The sequence below is a fragment of the Musca autumnalis genome, unplaced genomic scaffold (assembly GCF_047663935.1).
Source record: "Musca autumnalis isolate F117 unplaced genomic scaffold, ASM4766393v1 scaffold_1, whole genome shotgun sequence".
Classification (NCBI taxonomy): domain Eukaryota; kingdom Metazoa; phylum Arthropoda; class Insecta; order Diptera; family Muscidae; genus Musca; species Musca autumnalis.
The window spans coordinates 18980027-19007131 of record NW_027411644.1 but is presented as its reverse complement, the minus strand read 5'-3'; the positions used below and the strand labels follow the sequence as shown (position 1 = coordinate 19007131).

The 27105-nt window shown below is 34.3% G+C and overlaps 1 protein-coding gene across 2 annotated transcripts in view; it reads left to right on the top strand.

Moving 5' to 3' along the window:
- The first annotated feature begins 208 nt into the window (after positions 1-208).
- Positions 209-27105, top strand: part of pnr (pannier) — a 112844-nt gene continuing 85947 nt past the window's right edge. Inside the window, exon 1 of one of the 2 annotated variants that reach the window (XM_073968814.1) lies at positions 209-1490. In XM_073968814.1, the coding sequence (XP_073824915.1) occupies positions 1470-1490 (21 nt within the window). In that variant the 5' untranslated portion in view covers positions 209-1469. The remainder of the gene's footprint in view (positions 1491-27105) is intronic. The other variant, XM_073968804.1, reaches the window with a different exon arrangement.

Below are 27105 nucleotides of genomic sequence, written 5' to 3'. Positions count from 1 at the left end.
CCAACTAAAGCACTCATGAAAAAAACGAACGGCAACACCCACTTTTGATAGCAAACTCTCGTTGTGTGTTAATGCAACTGATATGGAGAGATTAGTGTACGTTATATTGTGGTTATTGTTGTTGTTGCTTTTATTTGCCTTTGCATGGCAAAACAGCGTCATAGCGCGATTGTAATACAACACGTTGGAAATGAGTAGCCAGCCAAACCAGTTAGCAAACAAAAGAGCCATACGTAACGAAACAGAACAGAAGCATTAATAACTTCCAACAACTGTGCTGGGCCAACCGGAAGCTTTAGAATACATTGCCGCCGTAGTTTGTGCCGTGCCCCTTTTAAATGGTTTTGTGTGTGGTTCGAAAAACGCGTCGGTAAACGGCAAATGTGAAAAACTTGTTTTCTTTTTTGTGACTAATGAACCACGTTATCGTTAAAGAGAGCTCCAGTGATTTAAGATTGCTCCCCACAGGCTCCATTTTGAAGTTTTCCTTGTGTTTGTTGTTGTAACATCTTCTCCTTTAACTTCACCAATACTAAGATAACAAAAAAGCAACAACTTTACCAAACCCCAACCAAGGGGGATGCAAAGCGAACAAATCAATTGTGCGGCTAGGAAGGGACATTGTGGGGTGTCTCCCTAAAAATAAAACGTGTTTGCGGTTTTATTTTTGCTAAAACGCTGTTGGTTTGCCACATTATATCGCTGCTGTGGGTTTGTTGTGCTTATGTGTATGTTCGGGCTCCCCTCCTGAGGCTAATGTAAAATTAAATTCGCCAACGCTATCTAGTGTATAATTGACGTTATGATTATAAAGCGAAAAACGCGCGTAATATCCACATTTTTTCACAAAAAAAACCAAATGCGATACAAATAATTAAATTTAACGCCGGTTTAATGTGAATGACAACAAACAAAAATTGGAATAAAGTGCAATATTAAATAGCAACAAATGAATTTAGTAATTAGTAATAAATAATATTACTTACCACAAAAAATATTAAATGATAAAGAGATCATTAATGATAGCTGCAAATAAATATCAAAAAATATCTATGAATTTATCAGATAATTGAAAAAAAAAAATAAAATAAGAAAATAACAGAAAAAATAATAAAATTTATTATAAATTGTTTTTAATTATAATGGATAAAATATCTATACTTTTATGATGTGAAATGTGGCATATGCTAAAATTAACACACAAATAATAATGTCAAATAATAGGTATTTCGACAACTTAATGCAAAATAAAAAATTGATTTGAATTCTAGTTATAAAGCAATTCAAATGCAAAGAAATTAGTGATAAATAAATATTAATCGCAATTGATATTAAAGAAATAATATAAACAAGAAATAATTAGCAGAATACTGTTCACCTTACTGTATGGGAAGTTTGCATTGAAAGAGACGTAAAAACCTGAGACATCAAGGAACTCATCTATACATTTCATACATAATCGAAGTATTATGTATGTAAGCTGGGCAAAAGTAAGTATATAATTTATTTCTTATAAAACTTTGGTTTTACTTTAGAAATGAACAAATATGATTTTGTAAAAGAATACCTATTATCTAATGCTGTTTAAAAAATGTTTAAAAACAAAACTCATTCTTCCAAAAATGTGTTCATATTCATAATTTTGGGCAATATTGCTTCCCAGGCTACTTTTGCTGCTTCAAATAAATTTTCTTTGGTTTCTTTTCGGTTGCTTTTTGAGTGACCGATCTCCCCCCACAAGTCTTAATCGAGAACTAAGATGAGGGGATTGGGCTGGCCAATGGAGAACTTCTGTCGAATTGTTTTAGAATCACTCCTTCAGCACTTTCGATACATGTTTTCTGGAATGTCCACCTATAGTGCCTGGCATAAATATTTTGACAAGTTTAAAAAATGATGTGCCTGGTCTTTTAACGGATTAGTCTTCTACAAAAATATGAAAAAATATTCTGGCCAATCCTTTACTAAAGTACTTAAAATTAGTAATAAATTTTATCAATTCAAGTATACGCTTGCACTTTTGTAATTGAAATAAAATTTCACTGCGAGGCATAAGTATTTTGTCAAAATTGATCTACACCTTTTTTAGTAGTGAGATTCTCTAACACATTTTTTGAGTTACCGACAAAAATCGGTAAAATTAAAACTCAAAATTATGAATGAAAATATCAAATAAAAGTTGACAACACTCTTGCTATCGGTAGAACTTTGCGATTTCTTTTTATTCGTCGCTAATTTACCGAAAAACATCCGTAATTAACGTAATTATAAGCATTTTCATTTTACCGACAATTGTCGGTAACTCAAAAAATGGGTTAAAGAATCGCACTACAGATGTAATTCGAAACATTATACCTAGTTGTAATTCATAACATTTCATTTGTAATTCGAGAATTCCATTTTAATTCGAATTGTTCTAATTGTTATTCGAATTATTCCATTTGTAATTCAAATTATTCCATTTGAAATTCGAATTATTCCATTTATTCCAGATGTTATTCGAAACATTATAGTTGTAATTAGTAACATTTCGTTTGTAATTCGAGAATTCCATTTGTAGTTCGAGAATTCCATTTGTAGTTCGAGAATTCCATTTGTAATTCGAATTGTTCTAATTGTATTTCGAATTATTCCATTTGTAATTCGAGTTATTGCATTTGTAATTCGAATTATTCCATTTGAAATTTGAATTATTCCATTTGTAATTCGAATTATTTTATTTGAAATTACAGATAAAATGATTCGGATTACAAATGGAATAATTCGAATTTCAAATAAAATAATTCGAATTACAAATGGAATAATTCAAATTACAATTGGAACAATTTAAATTTCAAATGGAAAATTTCGAATTTCAAAAGGAATAATTCGAGCTACAAATGAAGGTAAGGCTGAATGGATTATATGTGTTCACAATTATTTTCTTTAAGACGAGAGCTACAACTTTTCTTTTACGAGTAAACCCAAATTCTTATCTGTTTAGAAGATATATGCCAGACAAAATGATCCCTTTTGACATCAAGGCCTCAGGTCTTTATGGGCCCCATAACCACGAAAGTTGAAGGGATAGGGAAAAACGCCGGGACACGTGTCTTCATATTTTTGGTTTTCTATCCCGCTGCGGTGCACAATGGTCCCAAATCCAAATTGTCTGGTCAAAAATATTTTAACGTCCATTTTGTATTGAAATTAATTATTATCTATATACACTAGCGGTCATCTGAATAGGTTTGAATTTTTTTCTTTTTATATGTTAAGTTATCTTCTGATGTGTTAGTATTACAGATCCATACTATTTAGTTTTTGAGAGTCCTATCCTATGCCAACATTCCCAAGAAAAAACATGACGGTGTTGCCATATTTTCGGAAAATATCCCAATTATAATAAAAAATGTACAAAAAAGTGTCCAATTTTTGCGATCATCAGAATAGGTTTGAATCAAATAAAATTGAAAAATTGTACTGCCCATGCAAATATTGCGCAATTTTTTGGTTTAGTTTAGTAAAATGGACATGATATCGCCGACTTTTATAGTGCTGTAATACCTATATAGTCAGGTCAAACATTTTTTTTCTGTTCACAAGTCATAAAACAAAAACGAATAAGTACAAAAGAATGGACTACTGAAGTTATACAGCACTATAAAAGTCGGCGATATCATGCCCCTTTGAGTTAAATTTGAATTACAATTTTCTACTTTATTGTCGTCGAAGAAACATTCTTCCAGACCAATTTTCGAACATTAATGATACATGTGGTCCACTCTTGTGGATTTGTGACCATGATAATACTTAAATTTGTACTGCAAGGATAGTTAAAAAATGAAACTTGAACTAAAATACCAACTATTTTCAATGACCTTTCTAATTTATCGATCCTAGTTATATGGCTACACTTGGTATTTGCTTTCAGACAATTTTCGAAGCTCAGAAGAGATCTTACGAAATCAAAAAGTCATTTAAAGCAAGTTTATAAAACGTTTTTGTTTGAATATTTCTTGATTTTATCTGAAAGTTCTTGGTAACTTTTCCATGTTGAGAATTGAACCCACGATTCTAATAAAGCGGGTCAAATTTGTTGTAGGATTTATCAGAATGTTCCATTTTACTAAACTAAACCAAAAAATTGCGCAATATTTGCATGGGTAGTACAATTTTTCAATTTTATTTGATTCAAACCTATTCTGATGATCGCAAAAAATTGACACTTTTTTGTACATTTTTTATTATAATTGGGATATTTTCCGAAAATATGGCAACACCGTCAAGTTTTTTTCTTGGGAATGTTGGCATATGATAGGTCTCTCAAAAACTAAATAGTATGGATCTGTGATACGAACACATCAGAAGATAACTTAACATATCAAAAGAAAAAAATTCAAACCTATTCAGATGACCGCTAGTGTATAAAAATGGTGTAAAAAATGTATAGTTATTCATAAAATGAGAACGGCTAGGCCGATTTCTGTAAAATTTTTTGTCAGTTATTCGTATTTTCGAGGAGAAGGTCTTTACGGGAGAAAATTTTGGAAAATCTCTCTGGAAAAGTCGGAAAATTGGAAAGATCGAAAATTGAGTTTTTGTATGAAATTGTATTCCTTAATAGCGAGACGAAGTTCGCCGGGCCCGCTAATTTATAATAGATGTGTACAGACAGCAATTCTTACGTTTAATCGACCAAAATGACCATAATCTGCCAAATTTGGTTGGACAGGGTGGTTCCGTTGTTTGACCTATGTTAATAATTTTTGGTATGAAGGATTCATATCTTTCAAGAGGTCAAAATACCAAATTTCAGCCGAATCGGTCCTAAAGTGTGGCTAAAATCCACAAAATATCTAAAATCGGACGGTACTTTTATGTGGGGGCTATGACAAAAAAATTGACCTATTTTCAAAAAAATTATATTTACATACTTTTTTTCTACACTCTGAAACCCTTAAATATGAATTTTAAGGAAAATCGGTTGATAGATGTGGGTATTACCGTTCAATTTCAATTGGATACTACGTACAGTCACAACAGGTAATTACAAAAAATTCTCCCATCTTAAAATAGAAAAATCCACTTTATTTTAACTGTGGCAAATTTGAGCACGATTTGACTTCTGAATTTATTAGTACAGACCCCCTGCTATCTTTCAAATTCGATTTGGAGGTGGACATATTTGGACATTTTTTTAAAAGTTTAAGTATATTTAAAAAATATTTGTAAAAAATAATTTTTAATATATATAAAAACATTGATTTTATTACGCTAATTTTACAAATTTCATCGTTCTTTTTGTAAATATTATAAAATTACTCATTAACAGCTTCCCAATTAATTTCTGTATATTTATGCAGCGACGCAATACAACAAAAATTGTATATTTTACAGCACAAAGTCTGTTTTATTTTTACATAAGAAAATGTCAACTTTGGTACTGCGCCAATCAACGAATACTAACATTATTTACAAAAACTAATTATTTTCAGATGACTTGATGTGTTTTTATTATTCTGTGCAAAAAAATTAAAATTTCGAAACTTCAAAAATAGGGTTTTGGCCAAAAAATTCCTGATTGAAACCTATGTGCGGTGTCAGAATATGGTTAATAATTTTCGTGTCGCGCAGTGTTATTATCACACACATCTGCACCATTATGGACCCATTTAAGGATAGATATTTCAACAATTTAGGGATATTAAATAGATTTATCATTAAACAACATTTTCAATAGTTTACTCCCATTATCTTGAAATATTTTGCGGATTTCGATTTTTTAATGAGAATAAGAACATATTTTCTCTTACAAATGTGATATTTGAAGGAAATAACTTTAAGTTTGAAACCGAAATAAGCTCCAAACGTGCTCCACAAAATTCAGCCATAACATAGTAGCAGTGTTCTGCAAATGTATACATAACACTTCGATCAGTTTACTACAATTTTGTTATTTTAAATGGTGGATCAGACTATTCTGATGCCTGGGAGCATTTGGACGTGGAAATAGCACATTTATTTCACAAGATGCGACACAAATGTGCGCAATTTTAAACATTTTTATTGAAAAAACGATTTTTACGCATAAAGTGTGCTGAAATTATGAACATATGTGTCTAAAGTAAATGGATATGTAACAATAAATGCCTAAATTTGAAAAATTGTATGCGTAAAAATCGTGTTTCAACAAAAATGTTTGAAATTGCACAAATTTGTGTCGCATCTTGTTGCAAAAAATTTAGAGTGTACCTGTTTACGATTTGTTATCGTCCATGTCCCCTGTCTTTGTACTAAAACAATGAAATAATAAAAGTTAAAAAAAATTTAAGTCGAATTCTCCCGCTTATTGAACCTCACCATTTAATTTGTAAATATATAGTTTTTCTTGATCGGGGGGCGCAACCACCGTTGTCTCGAAAATTAATTTGCAAGCAATGGACTCATAAGTTTAGCAAATATAGCGAAATTCCGAAATTCGTCTACAAATATATAGCATTTTGGACCACTGGACATCCCTAACATTTATTGAAAATTGTACGAAATTAGGTTCAGAAGTTTTGGAAAAATAATGTATTTAAAAATGTGGGCGTGGTCCGGTATTTTGGCTCCAAATATGTACCTAGGGTACACACAACCCCATTGCCTCCCAAAATTTATGCTGAAACCAATATAATCATATGTTTGGCTTATACATATAGCGTTTAAGAGAAAAGCGTGTTAAAGTTACCTACCTCCCACGAAATTCAGAAAGTGGCCGTTTTTCTACCGATAGCAACAGTGTTGTCAGTATTTACTGATATTTTCCATTCATAATTTTGAGTTTTAATTTTACCGATTTTTGTCGGTAACTCAAAAAATGAGTTAGAAAATTGCACTACAGTTCAGTAGTTTTTGTAGAAAATATTAAAATTGAAAATTGAAAAAATTGGGCGTGGTCAAAATTGGTCCAGCTGTTCTCAACTGATGCCATTACCAACGAACAACATTTGATATTTATACCCTCAGCATTTATGCTAACTAGGGTATAAACACTTTCATACGGGCAAAATATCCCTCATCGAAATAATACCCCAAGTCTGTTTGGACGAAATCCGTTTCAAACTATTTGGAGTCGACTTAGCAATGTCCGCCCGTCTATTTGTCTGTCTGGCTGGTGCGCATGATAACTCTTGATCGGATGAACCGATTCGGTCCAAAATTTGGCTTTCGTAATATTTTGTCCAAAACTTAGTTTAAGTTCGAAGATGGGTTATATCGGTCCAGTCCTTCCGGTAACTCCCCCACAAAAGTTCGAAAATGCTCGAAAATTTGTGCGCACGATAACTTTTGAAGAGGGTAACCGAGTTGGTCCATACTTTGCACATCGTGAAATGTCTACTAGACTTAGATAAGGCTCGAATATGGACTCAATTGTTCCACTCCTGCTCTCGAACATCTTTGATTTCTGTTGTAACAATTTTATTCACTTGCCCCCAATACGACGGTAAAAGTTTTTTTAGGGGCAAGTCCATGCTTCCTGAGAAAATAGCCTGAAAGGTGCAAAAACCACCTACGACGCCGTGTTGGAGAACAAGATAACTCCCGAACGGATCTGCCGATTCGATCCAAAATTTGGCTTTCGTAATATTTTGTCCAAACTTAGTTTAAGTTCGAAGATAAGTCATATCGGTCTACTCCTTCATGCACCTCCCCGACAAAAGTACAAAATTGTTTGGAAAACTGTGCGCACGATAACTCTTGAAGGGAGTGACCGATTTGGTCCATACTTTACACATCCTAATATATCTACCAAATATAAATCAACTTCGAATATGGACAATATTTCTCCACTCCTTCGCCTACCTTTCACACAAAATTTCGTATAAGTTCACCTTAAGACCTGCTTTTGAATCACTTTAATTTTTGTTGAAGCAACTTGCATTCGCTGCTTCAATTACGATGGTAAAAGTTCTTTTCAGGGGACAAGTCCATACTTCTTGAGAAAACAGCCCGAAATGTGTAAAAAACCCATATGGCACCATATGTAGTGGCTGGAGAGCACGATAACACTCGATCAAAATTTGGCCTTCGTTATATTTTGTTCAAACTTAGTTTCAGTTCGAGGATGGGCAATACCAGTCGACAACTTCGGTACTTCCCCCCAATATTTAAAAAAAGATCAACTTCCATAATGGACCACTCCTTTAAGTTCCTCCTCAGCAACACTTTTGAACTATAATCCTAATCCATATTTTTGTCGGAAAGTTTAAACGTCCAACAAGTAAGAAAAGCGTTAAGTTCGGTCGGGCCGAACTTTTTATACCCTCCACCACAAATTTCAGCCATTTCGGTGGATTAATGTGGCCACAACCTTCAAAATACCGAAATTCGGAAGGTACCGTTCTATGGGGGCTATATGATGGCGTGGACCTATACCTACAAATTTCTGGGGGAAAGTTTTATACGCCTAAAGAAGACTAAATACCAAATTTCAGCCATATCGGTGTGATAATGAGGCTAAAACGTTCAAAATATCGAAAATCGGGAGATATTGTATTATGGGGGCTATATCAACACGTGGACCTATATAAACATTTTATGGTAGAAATGTTTCTTAGCCTTTGGAAACACAAAATACAAAGTTACAACCGATTCTTTGGTCAAATGGGTCTAATACATTCAAAATATATTAAAATGACGCGTACTTTATAAGGGGTCTTATGTGGGGACTATACCAAAACGTGGACCTATATAACTCAACTTTGGTAGGAATGTTTTCTGGCCTCTGAAGACACAAAATACCAAATTACAACCAATTCTGTGGTCAAATGGGTCTAATACATTTAAAATATATTAAAATGACGCGTACTTTATATGGGGCCTTATATGGGGGCTATACCAAAACGTGGACCTATATAACCCAACTTTGGTAGGAATATTTTTTGGCCTCTGGAGACACAAAGTACCAAATTAAAACCAATTCGGTGGTAAAATGGGTCAAATATCTTAAAAATTCCTTAAAACGACGACGCGTCACGCGTCATTTTATATGGGGGCTATACGAAAGCGTGGACGTACATAGCCCGCTTTCAATACCAAAAGTCCTACGTAAATATAACATATTTTCCCAAAATTTCATCAACCTACGTCAATCCGTTCGGACGCTAGAGTGATTTCCACAGACGGACAGACGGACGGACATGGCTATATCGATGTAGAATTGCACGCTGATCAAGAATATATATACTTTGTGGGGTCTACAATGATTATTTCGAGTAGTTACAAACATAGTGACAAACTTAATATACCCCCATCCTATGGTGGAGGTATAAAAAGGGCCCCAAAATTCTGAAAAGACCCTAAATACTTTCGATCTGCCGTAGATAAAAGTCTCAATTCACATAGGTTGAGGTTATATCTCTGCCGGTAAAGCTGGCTGATACTTTTGTACTTGTTATTTATATAGAAGAGCAAAAGTTCCTTTATCCGTGTAACAGGATATCAAAATGTCGAAAAGTCATAACTCTAGTGTACAACCTCGAAACTACCTAAAATCTGGAATTATCTTCATTATGGGAATATACCAATATATGAACATATATAGTTTGATCATGTTCGGCGTGGAGTTTTTCTACACATTGAAAATTCGAAATACCAAGTAACAGTAGCTAACCTCCATTCTGAGAACCCACAATATTTCTTCTATGGGGCTATATTAAAACGTGGCTATGTATCAATAATTCTCAGCGGGAACGATTTGTACTTCCAACGAAGACTAAAAACCAAATGTCAGTCCTTTTGGTTAGATAATGCGGCTTAAACCTTCAAAATTTACATTTACGAAATCCATTTGATTTCAACTGTCAATTCCATAGCTCAAACGTCAAATGAAATCATCTGGATTTCATTTGACGTTTAACCTATGGATTTGACAGTTGGAATCGAGTGGATTTCGTAAATGTAAACCAAGCATAAGAGACACCTCCAAAACATGGTTTTTGAACGTTTTTACAGCATCGTCTGGCGACGAAAATCCTTGGCCAAACCTTTTTTTATTGATGTGCTGGAATCAAATTAAGTCATTGGATCCCCAGTCAAGGCTGTACGGCGCATGACCCATCAATTCCACGTTTTGTTCGGTCAAACAGGCGCTGGTTCGAATCGAAGTGTGAGAGCTCATATTGTCAAGATGCAGAATGATTCGTCACTCAAAATTAACACACGGCCAGTTTTGCCACCACCAGTTTTTGCTTTGAAGGTCTTCTTCCATGAACAACTGTTTTGTTTCGGGATCCAATGCATAGATCCAAAATTCGTCGTCTGTGACGTTCTTATAAAAGTCATTTGAAGCGCCACGATTATTTTTATTCACAATTTCTTTGCACCAAACCACAAGAGCCTTTTTTTGGGCGATTGACCAATTGTGCTGGATCAAACGAGAAAAAACCATTTTTGCGGCCAGGTGTCCATGCAATATCAAATGCTGGTTGGTGGAAGAAATGCCCAAGGGTTTCCGCACGGCTTAATTTTTTTCTGGCACAACGTCTGATTTTGTGCGGCCCTCACGACCTTCCATTTTTTGGCAAGTGTCTGGGCACGATTGGATTCATTAAACCAGTTTTTCATAGTGATATAGGATGGTCCTTTATCGACATACAAAGGTTTAATTTGATCGATGCACTCTTGCCGTGATTATCCACGTCGGAAGTTGTAAAAAATTATCGGACGAAAATGTTCACAAGTAAATTCTATTTTAATTATTTATTTCAATTAATCGAGCTAACATGGCCTAAGGAATTTGTACTGAAAAATGAATTCTAGCGAAGTACCACACACTCAACCACTACGATCGTTTCGCTGGTGGTTTAAGCCAGCTCATTAGGCATATTTTAAATGTAAATGACTAGAAGACAAAGGCTGATTTTTATAACTTCTATTTCTACAACAATTTTTACAAATTTGTAGATATGAAGTATTTTTTGAAGTCTTTTTCTAGCCTAGTGTCTTGTCTAGGAATCATTTTCTCAATACATACACATGTACAATCGAAGGGTGGTTTCCTTCATGAATTTTAATGATGGAGGGCATTCGGAAGTTTTTGTTGATATCATATCAAGAAGTGTTGATATGGTAGGTTGTCAGTGGCTTAGAACGCTAAGACCTCGACAACATTGTCTGTTTGTTCGAGAGGACCCAGGTTCAAACCTCAGCCGGGCTGCCAAAGTGTGTTTTTCAAGTCACTTTAAACAACCCAAACCTCAGCCGGGCTGCCAAAGTGTGTTTTTCAAGTCACTTTAATGCCATGCACACCCGCCTTGCATGCTAAAGGTCGTGGGTTCGATTCCCAGGGAAGGCAACACCAAATTTTCAACGGTGGCAAAATACCCCTCAGTGATGTTGGCGACATTTCTTGAGTATTTCAGCCATGTAAAACTTCTCTACACGCTTTCGGACTCGGCAGTAAACAGTAGGTCCCATATAATTGAGCTAATATGAATCGGGGTGCACTCATTGATATGAGAGAAGTCTCCCTTGTTCCATCTGGGATGTTTGTGGAACAATTACATAAAACGTTGAGGGTATAATTGAATTTGTCATTCCGTTTGTAACATATCGAAATATTCATCGGAGACCTTATAAAGTATAAATATTCTTGATCAGTGTAAAATTCTAAGTCGATATAACCCTGTCCGTCTGTTAAAATCAAGATACAGCTCGCAATTTTTAACAGAGAGCTTTGTAATTTTCTATAGATGTTTCTATTACTCCTAGGATTTTTGGTATTGCAAATGGGCTATATCGGTCCACGTTTTGATATAGCCCCCGGTGGTAAAAGTGGTGAGTTTGGTACATAGTCTTCGTTGGGGGTACAAAACTATCCCCCAGAAATTTGTCGGTATAGGTTCACGTCTTCATATAGCCCCCATAGAACGGTACCTCCCTATTTCCGGTATTTTGAAGGTTTTGGCCTCAATATTCCAGTGAAGTGGCTGAAATTTGGTATTTGGTCTTCATTTGGGGTATTAAACGTTACATATGAAATTTGTCTCTATAGGTCCACGCCTTACTATAGCCCCTCCCCACATAGTGGTATAGGGTATAATAATATTATAAGTTCGGTGGAATTATTTTTGGATGATGAAGAAAATTTACACATGTACAAGCTTAGAATTACACTGAATTTATCAATTAATATTTCAAACTGTTGTTTTGTCGTTATTTTATCCATATCTTTGTTAAACAACACAATTAATGATCCAAAGAATGAACAATTGTTACGAAAATATTTTTTTTTTTTTTTTTGAGGTAAAAAAAGCCTTTCTGACTGAAATTCGTCGGTATAGGTTCACGTTTCGATGTAGCCCCCTATAGAACGGTACATCCCGATTTTCTTAATTCTGAAGGTTGTGACGCCAAAATCTCACTGAAAGGCTGAACTTTGTTATTTAGTCTTCCATGTGGTTATAAAATATTCCAGAAGAGAATTATCAGCATAGGTTAGCGGGTTCCTAAACCCCCATAGAAGCGTACCTCTTGGTTTTCGGTATTTTAAAGATTTTACCGCTAAATCGGAAACCTGGGTATTTAGTCTTCTTTATGCCCTCAGCATTTATGTTAAAGTTCAGTTTAGGACCAGCTCTCGAACAGTTGTTGTAACAACTTGTATTCACTGCACCTAATACGACGGTATAAGTTTCATCAGGGGCAAGCCCATACTTCCTGAGAAAATAGCCTGACAGTTGTAAAAAATCCCTATGACACAGTTTGTAGTTGTTGGAGCGCAAGATAATTCTCAAACGGATCTGCCGATTCGGTCCAAAATTTGGACTTCGTAAAATGTTCGGAAAAAAAAAATTTCGGAAAAATTGTGCGCACGATAACTCTTGAGGGTAGTGACCGATTTGGTCCATACTTAATATATCTACCTAATATATCTACCAGGTTTACTCACTCTTTCGGATACCTCTCACACAAAATTTCGGACAAATTCACTTTAAGACCTGTAGTGCGATTCTCTAACTCATTTTTTGAGTTAACGACAAATGTTGATAAAATTAAAATACAAAAGTATGAATGAAAAGTTCAAATAAAAGTTGACAACACTATTGCTATCGGTAGAACTTTACGACTACTTTCTCTTGGTCGCTAACTTACCGAAAAATATCGTTCATTACCGAATTTATAAGCATTTTAATTTTACCGATTATTGTCGGTAACTCAAAAAAAATGTGTTAGAGAATCGCACTACTGCTCTCGAATCACTTTTATTTTTGTTGGAGCAACTTGCTTTTACTGACATTCTTTACGATGCAAGAAGTTTTTTTAGGGGCAAGTAAATACTTCGTGAAAAAATAGCCCCAACGTTGTAAAAATCCCGATGGCACCATGTGTAGTGGAGCGCACTATACCACTCGAACTGGTCAACCGATTTGGGCGGAAATTTGGACTTCGACATATTTTCTGCAAACTTAGTTTCAGTTCGAAGATGGGCAATACACAACTTCCAGTACTTCCCCATAAAAAATTTATAAAAGTCACAAAAACGGTATGCACGATACACTTTCTTGAATGGGGTAACCAATTTGGACCAAACTTTGGATCTTCTAAAATTTTGTCCAAATTTAATTTAACTTCCAAAAATGGTCCATATTGGTCCTCTCCTTAAGGTACCTTCCCTGCAAAAGTTCAACATTATTGTTTAAGTGCAGTTTAGGGTATTTTCGAAGATCCTTTGGAAATGTATGTCAAACTGTCCCGAGTACGCTTAGGCTAAAAACTGTCAAACTTTCCACAAAAATGTCAAATGACGCCCGGCGACACGGCGTGTTGCCTAGGCCAGAATGTTTTCTAGTGCCCCTCGTATTGGTTTCACGTAGTCCTTTTTATTGCATCAAATGTTCAAAAATATTGCACTTTTTCACTACAGATACATTTTATTAGACGCTGTATGTTGTCTTGATGTATTTTAATATTCAAATTCACGTAATGGCCTCACATAGACTTAACTAAAAATAGTAATAAAAAATCCTTTACATTTTTCAAATATCATTGCTAATGGATTCCATTAAGAATTCAGCTAATAGAACATTTTTTTAATTAAATTGTCCAAAAAAGAACATTTGCAAAATGAGCAACAATTAATTTTCGTCTACTTTACTTAATCCACGGTGGCTAAATACATACGTGACAGCGATGACATTGTCTTTAATATATTCAATGTTTTCGTTTTTTTCCTTTAAAGATTTGATTAATTAGTTATCTCAGGCAGCTACCAAAAACATATAAATTATTTCGTGTAGTTTTATTTTTATTTTTTGTATTAATATTAATTTAGCTATTTTTTAGTGTAAAAATCTAACACTTCATTATGTTTTATTGTTAAGTGAACACGTGAAGGCTCTAAGAAAAGTCAATTTATTATTAAAAAAGAAAAAACATTAAATTGTGGTCAACAACAGCAGCTGCTGCTGCTGCTAAACATGATTTATTAATTTAACAATAACTACTACAGGTAGCTTTACACAATAACGGTATTTAAATTTTAAAATACAACATCAGCAGCACCACCACCAAATCTATGCCAAAAGCCAAGTTAATTAAATTCACATTAATAACGTTTTTAATGACATTTATCAACATTTTTACAATGATTGTTTAAACAAAAGATAATCGCCAATTAACGTTTTTTTCTTTCGATTTTTATTATTTATTTATAAATGTGTTAATTTTTTGTTTTGGTGTCCAAGTACTGACTGAGTCTGCTGCTATCGCCTCATTGGTAGATGAACGCCACCACCGAATTCAAAGGGGCAACATTTGTCAATTTTTTTGGGGTTTTGTGGTAAACCAAAGGCCATAGATAGAATATGTATGGTTATGGCGAACATATTGTGATTACGAATCATATTTAAAATTGGCTTTAATTCATTATAAACCTCATATTTTTTAGAAACATAGAACGTTTGTATCTTTACGAGTCGTATTCGCTGAAACAATATCCACCCATATGTATATAATTTATATTCGTTTGTCAGTAATCCGTTCTTATTATATGAAGTAATTGTTATATCTATTCTTAGCCCATCAATGATAAATCATAAATTTTAAAATATGTTCCGAACTTAACCTTGAGTTGTGGTAAGAAAGATGTGATTTCATTATTTTGTAGATTTAGAATTACTTGCAAATGTCAGTGTACGATAACTTAAAATATCGACATACCCGAAATATTTAGAAATGTGGACAGAACTTACCGAGAAGCTTCCAACAGATATTTTGAAAATAATTATTAAATTCTCAGACACTAGATGCGGATTTTAAATGTGGTAGGCGAATTATGTTAATAATTATTAGACAGCGGAATTTTATGCAACCCCTATTTTTGGTTTGATTCATGTCATATTTTTGGCTTCTGATTCAATTGCAATCGAAACATATGACATATGCAACAAATATTTCAATAAAAGTTACAAAAATGTTTGTATGTGCAATTTTTCTGTTTAAAATTCTTTTCAGACAAGTCAATAAAATAGAGAAATGTATAACCACAGGCTCAACCTTCAAAATACCGAAAATCGGGAGGTATCGTTCTATGGGGGCTATATGAAGGCCTGAACCTAAACCGACAAATTTTAGGTGAAAATTGTTATACCCCCAAGGAAGACTTAATACCAGACATTTTGGAGGGATATTGAGGCCACAACCTTCGAAATACCAGAAATCCGAAAGTACCGTTTAATTGGGGCTATATGAAGACGTGAACCTATACCGAGAAATTTCAGGTGGAAAGTTTTATACCTCCAACCAAGACTAAATACCAAATTTCAGTCATTTCGGTGAGATATTAAGGCTACAACTTCCAAAATACCGAAAATCGGGAGGTACCTTTCTATGGGGGCTATATGAAGACGTGGACCTATACTGACAAATTTCAGGTGGAAAGTTTTATACTCCCAACGAAGACTTTATACAAAATGTCAGCCATTTAAGTGTGATGTTGAGGCCACAACTTTCAAAATATCGGAAATCGAAGGTACCGTTCTATGGCTATATGAAGACGTGGCCCCATGCGGAAAATTTTCAGGTGTAAAGTTTCATACCCCTAACGAAGACTTAATACCACATTTCAGCCATTTCAGTGGGATTTTTAAACCAAAAATCCTTGTATATATTTTTGCATATGGTTTTGCATATGCTCATTTTATGCAAATATGTAAAAATATGTCAAAGTATGCACGATATGCAAAAACTTGTTTTATTTTGTGATAAAACAAGTTTCTGCCTAATCAGATTTTCTCTACGACCATCCTAACCATATATTCATTTTCATAGGATTCCGCTGTCTAATAATGACGAATGTCCCAGCTTTGGCTGGTGGCATTTCAATAAAAATGACCAATATTAAAGAAGAACTTATGAACTTTAATTTTTTTCCAATTGCGTTACCAAAAGTGGGTGGTTAACAACAAAATTCTCAGCCAACTCAATATCCAATTTGTGAAAATGTATCTCCATGGAGGATATCTACTTCTGTAATTGATGTACCAAAAACAAAATGTCTTTTTCTTGGATTTCCCATTTGATCCAAAAACCTTGAAATATGAAATATTTTGGCAATCGGTTAACGTTAACCCGTGCCGTTGGTAACATCCGGATTTTGGAGGAAACAATGACAAAGGAGGTTTATTTGGATGTTCAAAAAAATGTTTTAATCAACATCAATAAGAAATTTGGGTTTGTTAACCATACAAATTCAAACAATTTGCAATATTAATACTACCAAGACGACGCACAGTGCGAAATATGAGCACTTTAGTGGAACTTTACTAATAACTTTTAATGTAAAGGACGTAGGTTACCAAAATTTTGCAGACATGTTTCTTATGTATGTGGGCAGCATGGGGCTCAATATGGGCCAGATAGACCCGCGGTTTCCAGTAGCCCCCATATAACGGTGTCGCTACTTTTTACGTACACGCAGAAAAATTTATGTTAGAAATATGTTTGGATCCAAACAAATATATGTTTGGGACCGGTTGCAAACGAATATATGTTTGGATCCAAACATAATATGTTTGGGTCCAAACAAATATATGTTTGCAACATTTTGTAACATATCTCAATTTGATATGTTTGGGTAAAACATATTTTTTTATGTTAGAACATTTTTTTTATGGGTGGAGAGAGGATGTTTGTCAACGAGAGGAATAATAGTGCTCTCGCGGCTGTGAAATGCTGTTTTATAATAAAGAGTTGTGTGTATTGTATAATAGAAGACGTAGAAGCGAAGAAGGGGGCTTTGGTGCTTTGATGGCGTGTATGCGTCAAACTCGTGTGTTTCTTGTATTGTTGTTGTTAACCAACTTAGTTAAGGTGAAGAAGAAAAGAAGAAATGATATGAATTAAATTTTTTTCTTTCTTCAGTGTTTTAGTTGCCTTTGTAGAGTAAAGTGAGTGAATAAATCAGTGTTTTGTGTTTTCTTAAAAAAATTGTGCTTTTTAGTTAATTAAATGCCCAAAGTTGAATGGAATTATTTTATTGGACAAGGAAGAAATCGCATTTAATTTTGGTAATTACATACTCGTACATACTTATGTATATTTGAAATATGGCATATCCATATTTATTTATTACATTACATTTATTTTATACATTACATTTGATTCTAGATGCCGATTCCCCGCTTATGATTTCAACTATGAGGTCAATTTGTTTTATTTCACAACTAAGGAGAAGCGTTCAACTACGTGTCTATATATTTTTCTTATTAAAAGTGTGACTATTTACAAATTATTTCAATCAGTTTTTCTTTTATTAAAGTGTGTTATGTATTTCTTTGGAATTTTGTATGTACCTATGTGTTTGTTGTTCTTTTGCCTTTTAATAAACAACCTCAACATTTATGTGTATACTATAGAGATAGCCAGTGAGTTCTTACTGAGAGCAAGTGAGCACACATTTCAAATGTGTTTTACATTGAATTTTACGCTCCCTTGCTCTCAGTAAGCGCCCACTGGTGCATGTGTTTGTTTTTTTGTGCCTTTTGGGTTTGTATTTTTTGCACCCAAACATATAAAATGTTTGCACCCAAACATAAAATTGTTTCCACCCAAACATATCTTTGTTTGCACCGAAACATATATATCTTTGCACCCAAACATATATATGTTTGCACCCAAACATATATTTGTTTGCAGACCCAAACATATATTATGTTTGGGACTGTTGCAAACATATATATGTTTGCTGCAAAATATGTTTGGGACATATGTTAGAGAGGCCGTTTTTTTTGCGTGTATATAATGCATTTTTCAATCGATTTTGCTGCAAATTTATATATCGTGGTTTTAGTGGATAGAAAACTTCTATACAAAGTATTATCAGGATAGCATCGCGATTTCGTATATCCCCCCATCGAAATATTTTGAATGTTTAACATTTTCCATTTATAAGCACAATTTGACATTTAATGTTCTCAGTAGCAGAAAACATCCTAACAAATATTATCCACATATATCCCCGACTCGGTATTGCCCCCAAATAATAGGTCCCCCAATTAAAGGTATATTTTGGGTGTTAGATTTTTACTGCCAACTAGGTTAGTTTATTTTATATTTTGTATACATTGAATAGAAAATGTTATAATAAAGCAATTTGCAACATGCGTTCCGCGTGCTTGCCATATCTTAATATCCCGTTTATATGATATATGTAATACGCATTCAAAGAATCTTATCCAAGCATGGAGCGGTGATAATCCAAGGGATAAATAGGATTCATTTAATTTTTTTTAGATATTGTGCAGATGCTGTACATCTCCTTTGGTGTAGCACCACATAAGTAGCATGTCTGTGAGAATGTACAAGATGATACAGCATTTCCAACTTTACCGTCAATCATGCAAAGTATCATATTAGCTGTAACTTCAAAATGTTTACCATCTATAAATATGGGAATCGGAATAAGTTGATTTATTTGATCTTTCACAGTGTTTACTTCTGCGGTAATTACACCGACTGTTTCTTTTGAAAACATGAACTTGATAGGACGAAAGTAGCGTGTAGATGAGGGTGCAGGGTTTTTCCAAAATTCTAAGATGCTTTCTCCATTATCATTTACGACACACTGTCATCAGAACTTTGTATATCTGTAAACTTTTGCCGATAACTCACCTGTTCAGCTCCATCACAACCCCATTTCAAGATAATATTTAATTTTTCAAAACTTGATAGGGAACTTAGAATCCCTTCTAGCCCTGAACATAGTCTTGTTACAGTATGGTTTACAAGCGACTGAACCGATACTTCAGCTGAAACTTCTGTTACAGGATAGCATAACCGCTTTGCCTCCCTTACTAAATAATACGGTGGATACAAAGTGCAACCGTGATTTTCAGCTTGATCTCTAACAGTGTTATATTGGTTTGATGATAAGTTGGCACCGATGGGTAGCGCCAGAGCCTCGTCTGGTGTTAATTTTGGTGAACATTTTGAAGAAGATTTCGGAGTGTTTGTTATTGAGCTGCCCATTTCTGGAGAAGCAAATGCTAGCTCCCTTACTAAAGCTGCAGAGTTTCGTTTTCCTGATTGGTATAGGCTTGTAGAAGTTGCTTTAGCTAACTCCTCGTGGCTAGTTGTCTGCACAATGTTGAACTTTTGGATGACAATTTTTAAATTCTTTTAAAGGTTTGCATGCATTTGTACTACTAAGAAATCCATCATTAACCGCCTTCGAGAATTTAACGTTACATCCAAGCCATTTAGCATTTTTATTGCTAAAAAAAGTCAAATTTTGACCAAATTTCTTCCATTTTTTCTTTATAGTATCAATTACAACAGCAAGAGTAGTTTTCAAACTACTAAGAGCATCATTTGTTAGAACTGGCGGACCCATTTTTTCTACAACAAAACCAACAATAACTTCCAATATTTGTTCTTACCACTTTAAAAAATATGATATTTTCGAGGTCATACTGAAAATCATGGCATATTACTAAGAATCGCAAATAATCGCAGCTAATTTTTTAATTTTCCAATAGAGGAAGTTCCTACCTTTCAAATGATATAAATTTTAGTACGCTGGTCCACGCTGGGTATAAAGAAATCTTCCAAAGAATATATATATTTTTTTCTTAAGAACTTATTAAAAAACAATTTTTTGCGGACGAATAACACAAAAACTAAATCATATTTTGCAATTCTGTAAACACCAAAAAATCACAATTTCCTCCAAAATACAACAAGAACGAAAAGTCATAGCCTACTGGATTACCATTTGTTACTATCGCTTTATTAACTTAAGTAAATCGATGTGCTATTTATAAATAAAAAAATAATGAATAAAAAGATCAACTTTTACGTTCATTTCTGGTTGTTTTGCGGAGAAAATTGCAAAATTAAGTATGAGGCATTTATGGAGGGATACTTACCTGTAGATTTTCATATGAATATCATGATTTGTACGTACTTCAAAATTTGAGTAAAGTTCCACTAAAGTGCTCATATTACGCACTGTGCGACGACCCAAAACAAAAATCTAATTTATATAGGATTTGGTTGTGATACAACTTCACCAAACTCATTGATACCATAGCCCAAAGTACAGATAATAACCCACTAATAGGAACGACTTAGTAAAACACATTCAAAACAAGTATACAAGTATCAGTCAGCTTTGCCGACAGAGATATACCCTCAGCCTGTGTATATTGAAACAATTTTTCCCAAAAAGTATGTATTTAGGGGTTTTTACAACTGTTGGGTGTATGAACCGACAAAAACGTTGATTAGGATTAAAGATCAAACGTTTTGCGAAGGAAATACTTAAAGGAATGGATCGACATTGACCATTATGGAAGTGGATCTCCAGCCACTATATATGGTGCCATAGGGGGTTTTTACAACCTTCGAGCTGTTTGCTAAAGAAGTATGGACTTGCCCTTGAAAAAAATTTACCATCGTAATTGAGGCAGCGAATGCAAGTTGCTTCAAAAAAATCAAAGCGATTCGATTGCATGTCTTAAAGTGAACTTATCCGAAATTTTGTGTGGGAGGTACCGGATGGAGTGGACAAATATAGTCCATATTTGAACCTGATCTATATCTGGTAGATACATTAGGATGTGTAAAGTATGGACCAATTCGGCCACTCCCTTCAAGAGTTACGTACGTACGAACAATTTTTTAACTTTTGTGGGGGAGGTACCTGAAGGTGTGGACCGATATGGCTTATCTTCGATCTTAAACTAAGTTTGGACAAAATATTACTAAGGCAAAATTTTGGACAGAATCGGCAGATCCGTTCGAGAGTTATCTTGTGCTCCAACCACCTCACACGGTGTCATGGGGGTTTTTTGCAACTTTCAGGCTATTTACTCAGGAAGTGTGGACTTGCCCCTGATGAAACTTGTACCGTCGTATGGGGGGCAGTGAATACAAGTTGCTAAAACAAAAATCAAAGCGATTCGAGAGCTGTTCCTAATGTGAACATATCCGAAATTTTGTGTAGGAGGTACCCGAAGGAGTGGACCAATTGAGTCCATATTGGAACCTCATTTATGTCTGGTAGAAATTTCACGATGTGCAAATCGGTTACTCCCTGCAAGAGTTATCGTGCGTACAAATTTTCCGAACATTTTCGAACTTTTGCGGGGGAGGTACCGGAAGGAGTGGACCGATATAACCATCTTCGAACTTAAACTAAGTTTGGACAAAATATTACGAAAGCCAAATTTTGGACCGAATCGGTTGATCCGTTTGAGAGTTATCGTTCACTCCAGCCAGACAGACGGACATTGCTCAATCGACTCCAAATTGTCTGAAACACATTTCGTCCAAACATACTTGGGGTCTAAACCCATTATTTCGTTGAGGCACATTTTGCCCGTATGAAACTGTCTATACACTCGTTAGCATAAATGCTGAGGATATAAAAACATAACTTATTTTATGTATTTAAAAATAATAATAAAAGGTAAATATATGTATATAAATTGTATATGGGGATTTGTGAGTGAAATCAGACACTTGTTCAAAAAGTGGTTCTTATTTTCCTTTATTTGTTGATGTGTTGATGCTGCTTCTCAGCAAAACATTTCGGTAAATATTCAGATTTTTTTTTTTTGATTTACGGCGATATCGTGCCTTGAATATTCTTCACATTTTTTGTATTAAACTACGATTAATTACAAAAATTCTATGACCTATGTGATAGTGGAATTCGATAATTACTATTTTTTTAATTGTTTAAAAATTGTCAATAAAGATTTTCTTTATATCAGTGCGAAACATTTGTTAATTTAAGAAATCAAACAAAAAATACATTTTAAACATTTGTTTAGCATTTATTTTGATATTTATCTTTAACATTTGATGTTCCTTGCAGTCACGAAATTTGTCCACAAACAATTGTCCAAACCATTATCAATTGTACACGCAAAAAAACGGTCTCTCTACACGCAGAACAATTTATGTTAGAAATATGTTTGGATCCAAACAAATATATGTTTGCAACATTTTGTAAAATATCTCAATTTGATATGTTTGGGTTAAACATATTTTTTATGTTAGAACATTTTTTTCATGGGTGGAGAGAGGATGTTTGTCAACGAGAGTAATAACAGTGCTCTCGCGGCTGTGGAATGCTGTTTTATAATGAAGAGTTGTGTGTATTGTATAATAGAAGACGTAGAAGCGAAGAAGGGGGCTTTGGTGGCATGTGTGCGTCAAACTCGTGTGTTTCTTGTTTTGTTGTTGTTAACCAACTTAGCGGGCGAAGAAGAAAAGAAGAAATGATATGAATTATATTTTTTTTCTTTCTTCAGTGTTTTAGGTGCCTTTGTAGAGTCAAGACGGTAAAGTGAGTGAATAAATCAGTGTTTTGTGTTTTCTTAAAGAAATTGTGCTTTTTAGTAAATTAAATGCCCAATACATTTTATAATTGTATCGGAAAGTTGAATGGAATTATTTTATTGGACAAGGAAGAAATCGCATTTAATATTGGTAATTACAAACATGCTTATGTATATTTGAAATATGGCATATCCATATTTATTTATTACATTACATAATCATTTGATTCTAGATGCCGATTCCCCGCTGATGATTTCAACTATGAGGACAATTTGTTTTATTTCACAACTAAGGAGAAGCGTTCAACTACGTTTCTACATATATATTTTTCCTTTTTTAAAGTGTGACTATTTACAAATTATTTCAATCAGTTTTTCTTTTATTAAAGTGTGTTATGTATTTCTTTGGAATTTTGTATGTACCTATGTGTTTGTTGTTCTTTTGCCTTTCAATAAACAACCCCAACATTTGTGTGTATACTATAGAAATAGCCAGTGAGTTCTTACTGAGAGCAAGTGAGCACCAGCGTGACCGCTGGGAATTTTGAAAAAGTATCACAAAATGTATCATTTCTTGAAAAAAGTGGCACAAGTTTTTTGAAAAAGTAGCACAAAAAGTGGCACAGTTTTTTATATTGTTAAGGGGTTGTAGGCACTTATTAAGCACCAAAAAATTCATCATTCATGAATTTTTGAATATTTCATATTCATATTGCATATTTTTCTGACAAATGCCCGCCTACGAAACATTGTTTTTATTAAACTGTTTGCGATGCCCATCGTAGTTCGAAAATAAATAAACCGATAAGCATATCGTCACCACCCCGAATACTCGCCTTCATAAGATTTATATTCCATAAAACAGTTTTTCATTTTATAACGTTTATGGTGATGATATATTTTGTGGGATCAATTTCTTGTCCTTAAGCGAAACGGAAAATGCCGATTTCGTCATATATGCGTCAAAAAATTAATAAAAGTTCCTTGCTCGATTTTTATGTTAATAATAATCCCACAAAAACATATCACGATGGGACCATCTGTTCAAGCTACAGTGGGCACAGACTATGCTGCATTTAGCAAATCCAAACGATTTAAATTGATGTTTTCATACAATATATGTCAAATAAATCGGGATAATGGAAAATGTATCGTCGCTAAGTGTATAGCCTAAAAGACGGTGAACAATAACAATTAGAGACCACCTACCTAAGAACCCATCAATGAATGCGATTTTCGAACAGTTCTTCCCGTGCATTCATCGATGCTTGCCGGGAATTTTAGATTACAAGGTGGCACAATGTATGAAAAAGTGTCACTAAATATAAAAAAGTGGCACATTTGGTATAAATATAAAAAAGTGGCACAGAAGTATCAGCGCCGAAAAAAGTATCAAAATTGATACTTTAGTGGCACAACGGTCACGCTGGTGAGCACACATTTCAAAGTGTTTTACATTGAATTTTACGCTCCCTTGCTCTCAGTAAGCGCCCACTGGTGCATGTGTTTGTTTTTTTTTTGTGCCTTTTGGGTTTGTATTTTTTTGCACCCAAACATATAAAATGTTTGCACGCAAACATATAAAATATTTGCACCCAAACATATAAAATGTTTGCACCCAAACATAAAATTGTTTTCACCCAAACATATCTTTGTTTGTACCAAAACATATATATCTTTGCACCCAAACAAACAAATATATGTTTGGGTGCAAACAATTTATATGTTTCGGTGCAAACAATTTAAATGTTTGGGTGCAAACAATTTAAATATTTGGGTGCAAACAATTTAAATATTTGGGTGCAAACAAATACAAACCCAAAAGCCACAAAAAAAAAAAACACATGCACCACTGGTGCAGCACCAGTGGGCGATTACTGAGAGCGAGGGAGCGTAAATTTCAATGTAAAACACTTTGAAATGTATGCTGTCTTGCTCTCAGTAAGAGCTCACTTGATATCTCCATAATATGGTGGTGTTTTTGTTTATTGAAAGGCACAACAACAACAGACACATAGGTACATAAAAAATTCCACAGAAATACATAACACACTTTAATAAAAGAAAAACTGATTGAAATAATTTGTAAATAGTCACACTTTTAAAAAGGAAAAATATATAGAAACGTAGTTGAACGCTTTCCCTTAGTTGTGAAATAAAACAAATTTACTCAAAGTTGACATCATAGTGGGGAATCGGCATCTGGAATCAAATGATTATGTAATAAATAAATATGGATACACCATATTTCAAATATACATATGTATGTAATTACCAATATTAAATGCGATTTCCCCATTGCCCAATAAAAAAAATCCATTCAACTTTTCGATTCAATTATAAAATGTATTGGGCATTTAATTTACTAAAAACACAATTTCTTTAAGAAAACACAAAACACTGATTTATTCACTCACTTTACCGTCTTGACGCTACGCTGGCAACTAAAACACTGAAGAAAGAAAAAACAAAATAATTCATACCATTTCTTCTTATCCTCTTCGCCTGCTACGTTGGTTAACAACAACAAAACAAGAAACACACGAGTTTGACGCATACACGCCATCAAAGCGCCAAAGCCCACTTCTTCGCTTCTACGTCTTCTATTATACAATACACACAACTCTTTATTAAAAAATAGCATTCCGCAGCCGCGAGAGCACTGCTATTACTTTCGTTGACAAACATTCTCTCTACACCCATGAAAAAGATGTTCTAACATAAAAAATATGTTTTACCCAAACATATCAAATTGAGATATGTTACAAAATGTTGCAAACATATATTTGTTTGCAACCGGTCCCAAACATATATTTGTTTGGAACCAAACATATTTCTAACAAAATTTTTTCCGCGTGTAGGGCCTATATATAACAGTACTTCCCGATTATAGGTATTTTAAGGATTTAAGCTACTTTTTTGACCACATGGTGAACAACACTTTGTTTTTATACCCTCAGCCTTTAGGCTAAAGAGGGTATTTACACTTTGATACGGCCAAAAATGTGCCTCATCGAAATAATGGTTTTAGACCCCAAGTATGTTTGTACGATATCCGTTTCAGACAATTTTGAGTCGATCTAGCAATGTCCGTCCGTCTGTCTGTCCGTCTGTCTGTCTGTCTGGCTGGCTGGTGCGCACGATAACTCTCGAACGGATCAATCGATTCGGTTCAAATTTTGGGTATCGAAATATTTTGTCCAGATTTGATTTAAGTTCGAAGATGAGCCATATCGGTCCACTCCTTCAGGTACCTCCCCCACAAAAGTTCAAAAATGTTCGGAAAAATTGTCCGCACGATAACTCTTGAAGGGAGTAACCGAATTAGTCCATACTTTACACATCGTGACATTTCTACCAGATATAGATGAGGTTCCAATATAGAGCCTATTGGTTCACTCTTTCGGGTACCTCCCACACAAAATTTTGCTTAAGTGCAGTTTAAGGCCTGCTCTCGAATCGCTTTGATTTTTGTTGCAGCCACTTGTATTCACTACCCCCATTACGACGATATAATTTTTTTCAGGAGCAAGTCCATATATTCTCAGAAATCAGCACGAAAACTGCAAACAACCCATATAATACCATGTGTCGTAGTTGGAGTGCACGATAACTCTGGAACGGATCAAAATTTGGTTAAAATTTTGGGTCTTTCAATATTTTGTCCAAACTTAGTTTAAATTCGAAGATAGACCATATCGGTCCACTCCTTCCGGTACCTCCCCCACGAAGGTTCAAAATTTTTCGCCAAGATTGTGGGCATGATAACTCTAGGAGGGAATAACCGAATTGAGCCAAACTATGCTATTGGTAATATTACTTTCAGGCATAGATCGAGTTCTAATATGGACTATATCGGTCCACTCATTTGAGTACCTCCAACACAAAATTTGGAAAAAGTATAGTTTAACAACTCCTCTCTGATCTTATTAATTTGTGACGCAGCAGGTTGCACTTGCGGCCCCTGTTACGACGTTGTAATATTTTTTCGTGGGAAAGTCCACACTTCCTGAGATAATGACCCAAAAAGGTGCAGAAAATCCTACCGGCACCACCTAAACTGGCTAATGTGTAAAATAACCCTTTAAGAGAGAAATCGTTTTTGCTCAAACTTTGTAAATTGAAAAGTAAAATTGTAATACATTAAATTCAGAAAATTAAGTACAACATATTTAATTATATAGTCTGTAAGGAAAATATCCATAGACTAATAAAGAAAAACCAAAAATATTTCCTACAGATTTGTATTAGGTCCGAATATCGGATCACTCCTATGGGTACACCTTACCCA